The sequence below is a fragment of the Kryptolebias marmoratus genome, linkage group LG2 (genome assembly GCF_001649575.2).
Source record: "Kryptolebias marmoratus isolate JLee-2015 linkage group LG2, ASM164957v2, whole genome shotgun sequence".
Taxonomy (NCBI): Eukaryota; Metazoa; Chordata; class Actinopteri; order Cyprinodontiformes; family Rivulidae; genus Kryptolebias; species Kryptolebias marmoratus.
In genome coordinates this window covers 9,104,019-9,110,208 of record NC_051431.1, presented here as the reverse complement: position 1 = coordinate 9,110,208, position 6,190 = coordinate 9,104,019, and the positions used below count along the sequence as shown (strand labels likewise).

The window sequence follows — 6,190 nt, the reverse complement described above, 5'->3', positions numbered from 1 at the left end:
GGCCGGGGGGGGGCGGGGGGGGGGGGGGGGGGGGGGCGAACAGGCAAAGCACAGCCAGGAGATTTAATTAAAAGCCAGTTAGATAATTAATCAGCTATCGCCAGTCAATTAATGAAACTGATGCTACTCCTGCGCCGCCCTGAGCACGCTCGCTGACCTCCGCGCGGGGCCGCGAGACAAAAGGGGGGGGTGGCTTCTGACTCCTCTTCCATCACCGCCGAGCACATTAGCATTTATAAACAAGCGCCTTCATTAACATCACAATTACACACCGCGCGGGCACATAATTGCGCCGCGGAGATAACGCACAGCCTCGGAGAGAGAGCGGTCTTTGAAACTCACCTTAAAATGGGTTTTCTGATGAAGACGAGATAAAAGTTTGCCACTAAGAGGGCTGCAGAGGAGGTGACGAGGGGTCAGAGATCCCATTATTCGCCGCCGTTTTTTTTCTCCTCTCCATCAGTCGGTTTCCCTTTTCGTCTAAGCACCACTGACTTTCAAAACTCATCCTTTTCAAGCCCTCTCCAATAAATGCTCCACACACACACACGCGCGCGCACACACACACACGCACCTTCAGATCTGTAATTTGCAACATGCCGTTCTCTATCAAGGTCAGTCGAGGTTTATTTCCCTGAAGCCTCTCTCCGTCCTTCTCCCACGAGATCTCGACAGAGACGCCGCCGACCAAACGGCAGTGCAGCAGCGCCGTCGCGCCCCGAGATAACGTCTGATTGGCCGGGCCTTGCCGAATGATCGGCGGGACACGACCTGAAGGACCTGACAGTTTTAGAGGAGAGGAGGCAGGATGTTCTGTTAGAGTTGGGGGGGTGTGTGTGGAAGGAAAACACATTTAGACGGCTCTAAAAATACAAACATGGAGTTCAGATCGTCTGAAGTGGGGGGTTCCGTGGAAAGGTTGTGAACAAATAATATCTTATGTGCTGCAGACAGATTTCTGAACCTCATTCTGGAGAAGTGCAGCTTAATTCTGACCATTCTGATGACCTAACAGCCACCCGTCAACTTTCATTGTCCAAAATTAGAGCCAAATAGTCCGGTTTTAGGGGAGCCTCCATGTTGTATTTTTGGAGCCAGAGTCTCCACATTCAGGGTGTAAGACGGGACCGCAGACTGGATCATAAATCAAGAGTTTAGTGGGGTTTGAAGCCAGCAGGACCCAGGGTACAGGAGCTGCCATGTCGTGTTTTTGGACTCTGATGTAGGACTTTTAGTCCACCAATAAAGGTGTCACGTGACCTTTTTTTAGGCACGAAAGAACTAATTAGAGCTGACCCTAATAGGAAAATTAATATTTGAACATAGAGCAGCAAGGCTAAAATAATATGAATCAACAAGAGACATTAACTTGAAGATATTATCTGTGTTTTACCAAGAGCAATGATCTGTTTGTTTAAAACAAAGCTGGTCCCGTTTCGACTTCAGCTTCCAGGTTCCTGTCGCAGGTCTAGATTTCTACGGACTGTGGTCTGTGCCATCAGCACCAAAGTCCCGCCCCGGACACTAACTCGCTAACAGGCTGCCATACGTTCAGTCCCTGTGGAACGGGACACTTTCCAGCAGCTTTTGTGAACATGAAAAAAAGTTTTAGCCTTGCGTTCACCTGAAAACAACATTTTAGGAGCCCCCAAAAACTGCTGGAAAGTGTCCATTTGACAGCAGTGATGTCACAGGCCCCACCTCTAAATCTAACCTTTGACCTGAGGGCGGCCAGCTTGTAGTGACTAACTACATACGGTAGTTACTACAGAGCTTTACGGAGCCACCTTTTTATATTTTTGCAATAGTCAAAAACAAAAAAAAAAAACTGTTTTTGAAAAACTGCGTTTCCGCCTGAGTCTCAACCGCGCTTGGACTCGCCATCGGCTCGTCGGCCCGGTCAGGATTAAACTCGTATTTCTCTGTAGCTGTCTGCAACGGGTAAGATACGAACTGTGGCACAGAACCGACACTTCAGACTCTCCGTTTAAAACAGAAATGGAGCAAACGCTTCAGACGCTAAGCAGCTGGGAAACAACGAGCTGCATAAAGCAAAGAAATAAATCTGCTGTTTACAAGCTGCTGGAGGAAAAAAACATTAAGCCTCCAACTCATTCCTTATCCGGCGAGGGGTCTCTAACTGCATCCCCCCCCCCCGTGAGCCTTATTGTTCAGCACCTACTAAGTAATTAATATGTTTCCCTTATTAGCTGACGGTGTGGAATAAACCTGCCTCACCTCCTTCCACCTCCAGCAGCGCCTTCTTCAGCACGCTGCCCGCCACGCTGATGGCCTGGCAGACGTAGAAGCCGGAGTCGTCGGGGTGGACGTCGGTGATGGTCAGCTCGCCGGCCATGGAGACCGAGTATCGACCCGCCTGCGACGGAGGCTGGCCCGGGAACAGCAGCATCTAAAGAAACGCACGGGAGGAAAACCGCCTTTAAATGCGGCGAATGTTAGGTCAGGAGGGCGGCGGCCGAGCGATCAAGTCTCTGCCCATTTTTGTGTGTGTGTGTGTGTGTGGACTTGTATTTGTTGCATTGTGGGGACAATTTTCCTAACATATACTACCTTGTGAGGACCAACTGCTCCTTGTGGGGACCAAAGCCTGGTCCCCACGAGGAGAAATGATGTTTTTGGGTAAGGAGTTAGGTTTAGGACTAAGGTGTGAATTGAGTTTAAGGTTAGGTATGTACTGGTAATGGTTAGGGTCAGGGTCAGGGTTAGGGTTAGGCTGTTGTAATGTATGGAAGTCAATGGAAAGTCCCCGCAAAGGTAGAGAGACAGATATATGTGTGTGTGTGTGTGTGTGTGTGTTTGAGTGCACTGTTAGCATAATATCCCATGAATCCCTTAACAAATTTTAACGAAAACCTCCAGGAAGCAACGACTGAGCGTACGTCCACAACTGACTGTCACCCCAAGTCAAGATGGCCGCCACAGCTGATCAGCCTCGGGGAACACAAAAATGCTGCAACTCATTTTCCCAGATGTGCGGTAGTAGCTGAGACTGATCTCCAGCTTCCACTCCAAGCAGCAACTTGGAGTTGGAGTCAACGCCGTTCGTCTGTTAGCGAAATATCTCATGAACCAAAAGATGGATTTTAATGAAACTTTCAGGGAGCAATCGTTGGATGTGCATCTGGAGCTGATTAACCTTTGGAGCCAATCCAATTTAAGGTGACAGCCACAGCCAATGGACCTTAGCAAACCTAAAAATGGCTGCAATTCAGTCAATTTTACAGATTTTTCACTTAAATTTGCCGTGACAGTAGCTCAGAGTCCTTCCTAACACAAATTCCAATCGCTGGAAATAAGTTGAGATCACACCCAACGTTATTTCCAAGATTTGAGCAAATCAGCTCCAACTCCTTCACTTCTGAACATAAGCTAACATTAGTCTGAAACGATTTGCATTCCTTTCATTTGCTTGTGTCTTTTTGAAAACTAAAAAAAAAAAAAGCATTCAACAAAACTCCCTATAACAGAAGAATTTAGGCTTTTACAAAAGATATTTCATGTTGTAAATCTTCACATTTAGGGAGATGAATGCAAGAAATATTTACTTTTCTGTCAGCAGCCGGACGGCACCGAAACTTCCTTCAGCTCTGAATGAACAGTGAGCAGAATTATTGGGAATTTCAGCATTATATTTTTTAAAAAAGCAGCAAATACTTTAAATTTATTAAAAAAAAAAACAAACACATATCAGCCCCAGCTGACTCTAAAAGTTCAGGTTTAGAAACATTTAGCGTCACTAAAGGCTTCTTGTTGATGCTGGAATGCCTGCTTGGTTTTTCCGACACTTCTAGGAATCTTTTAATTTGCGTTTTTAAACTCCCTCGTTGTGTTTTTGTTCGTTTTCAGGACAGGTCAGCTTTCCTTTCAGCCCATCTTTAGTGAGCTTCGAATTGCTAATAAAAAAAAACAACACAACATATTTTTTAGACGCCTCACACTTTGCTGAAAAACGCCTCGACAGTCTGTTGTTGTTGTTTTTTTATTTAAATTTCATCATTGTTTTGATTCATTCGGGGACTTCTGCTTAAAGACGATCCGACCTTGCCCAGATTCTACCGGAGGCTCGGCCTTTTCTGTCCTTCTGCTGCGGTTTCTTGCTCGCGAACGAATTGACGCAACGTGTTACAAAGGATTTCTTGAAAAAAGAAAAGAAACAACATTTCTTTTCTGGAGAAGCACCGAGCCTTCTTATTCTTGTCTATCGGCATCAGCGCTCGCGCCCTCAGACCTTTTATTTGCTTCGAAATAAAGCCGGAGTCGCTCCGTGTCAAGCCTGAAGCTTTTCATTTACCGATTTCTTTTCTTTATTTTTCCTTTTGCATTCGTCTCCCGCTGAGTCTCTTCTCACTCTCTCATCCAAGGAGCAGCTTTATCGCAGTGAAAGTTCACGACGTTTTTTTGAAAGATTTCTTTTTTTTTTCCTCTTCTCCACTGATGTCTCGTCTTCAACCAACAGGAACGCCGAGGCAAACATTCCTCGGCGGGTAATTGAAGCGTTGAACAGAAAAAGAAAACTTAAAGCGTAAATGAGACTTGTTTTTCATTTTAAAGCGAGGTAATATTTGTGTCAAGCTCACGCTTTATGTGCGCATCCTTTTATTTCACTTCATAAAACCCTTTTTTTTTTTCTCTCTCTCTCTCGTCTGCAGCCTTGGACGCGGCACAAAAACGTTCCCATAAAACAAAACTGCTTCATTTGCATTTACGTTTCAGAGAATATGTTCGGATTCTGATAACTTCCGTGACCCTCTGACTCCTCATCAGCACAACACTGTTGCCAACAAAATAAAAAAAAAAACAAAAAAAAAACATAAAGCCAAAAACAATTCCTTTGAATTATACATTTAAAAGAACTGAGACATTTATGACGTTCCCATTCCGCTGTAATTGGTTTTCAGTCCTGTTTAAGAGGCTGTGAAACAATTAATTTGCCAACTTTTCTAAAAATCTGCAAACAGCTTTATGTCGAGTTAATTTTGACTGACAAGACCATTAAAAAGGTTAAAGCCCTCTCTCCTGATGCCGTTCACGGCAAAGTTTCAGACTAAAACGCGTTTCACGGCGAGCACGGGTTCCGGTTGATGCTCAGCTACTGCCACGCCAGGTTTCGGCTCAGTCGCTGTAAAATCAGCCGAGTTTCAGCCGTTTTCTGTGTCTGCGAAGGTCAGCCGGCTGCAGAGGTGCACCCTGACGATCCTCTCTGAGAGGTTCATTCAGATCAGTGCAGAGGTTCATGAGATATTTTGCTAACAGACACACACAGGTTAAGGCAAGTACTTCATTTATAAAAAACCAAGTTATGCTCTCCTGTCCTGTGACAAATCGCCAGTGGTGGGCGAAGTACTCAACTGTAGTACTTGAGTAAAAGTATTGATACTCACGGTCAAATCTTACTCAACTACAAGTAAAAGTTGCTCGGTCAAAAATGTACTCAAGTTAAAGTACTGAAGTACTCACTTTTGAAAATACTTATTCAAAAGTACATGCATTTAAAAGTACTTAAGTATTCAAAAATACAAATTACATGTTCTAATATCAGGATGTTGCAGAGTAATTTTGCAGAACCTTGTAACTTTCAGAAACCACCTGATGGATCGACGCGTAGAACCACTCTGCTGCAACTTCTACACCACCTGGAAAGAACTTCAGCATAAAAATGCCACAAAAAAATAAGGATTTTTTTGTCTAAAAACACACCGAACCAGAGAGTCTTGATTCTCCTCACACTTTCACTATGGAGCCGAGGTTTAAGGTTGAATCTATTCCCACAAAGTAACGACCAGCTTCCTAGATATGTAGTGGAGTCAAAAGTACAATATTTGATTTTGAAATGTAGTGGAGTGAAAGTTATAAGTCGTCCCCCCCCCCAAAAATGTACTTAAGTACAGTAATCAAGTAAATGTACTCCGTTACTGTCCACCACTGCAAATCACCATGTTTTTCTAAACCAGCAGGCGGGGTGTCGCGTTTGTTGTCGTGGAGGACGACGTCCGGCAGCAGATGTTCCAGTTGTTCTGAAGCCGATGTAAACAAGGGGGAGGGAAGCATCGGCCCACTCAGCCATCCATTTCATTCCTCTAAGAGGCTTAGATCCCAATAGATGGACTGAGGTTAGAAGGCTACAGATAATCCCCCAAACAGAGCAGCAAAAAAAAAAAAAAAAAAAAAC

At 44.6% G+C, this 6,190-nt stretch overlaps 1 protein-coding gene across 1 annotated transcript in view; it reads right to left on the bottom strand.

Annotated features, from left to right (window-relative positions):
• Window positions 1-6,190, bottom strand: part of zgc:77784 (uncharacterized protein LOC402947 homolog) — a gene marked incomplete in the record, with an annotated part of 77,385 nt that overhangs the window by 32,083 nt on the left and 39,112 nt on the right. Inside the window, 2 exon segments of the mRNA XM_025008633.2 lie at window positions 575-780; window positions 2,239-2,410. Of these exon segments, the coding sequence (XP_024864401.1) occupies window positions 575-780; window positions 2,239-2,410 (378 nt within the window).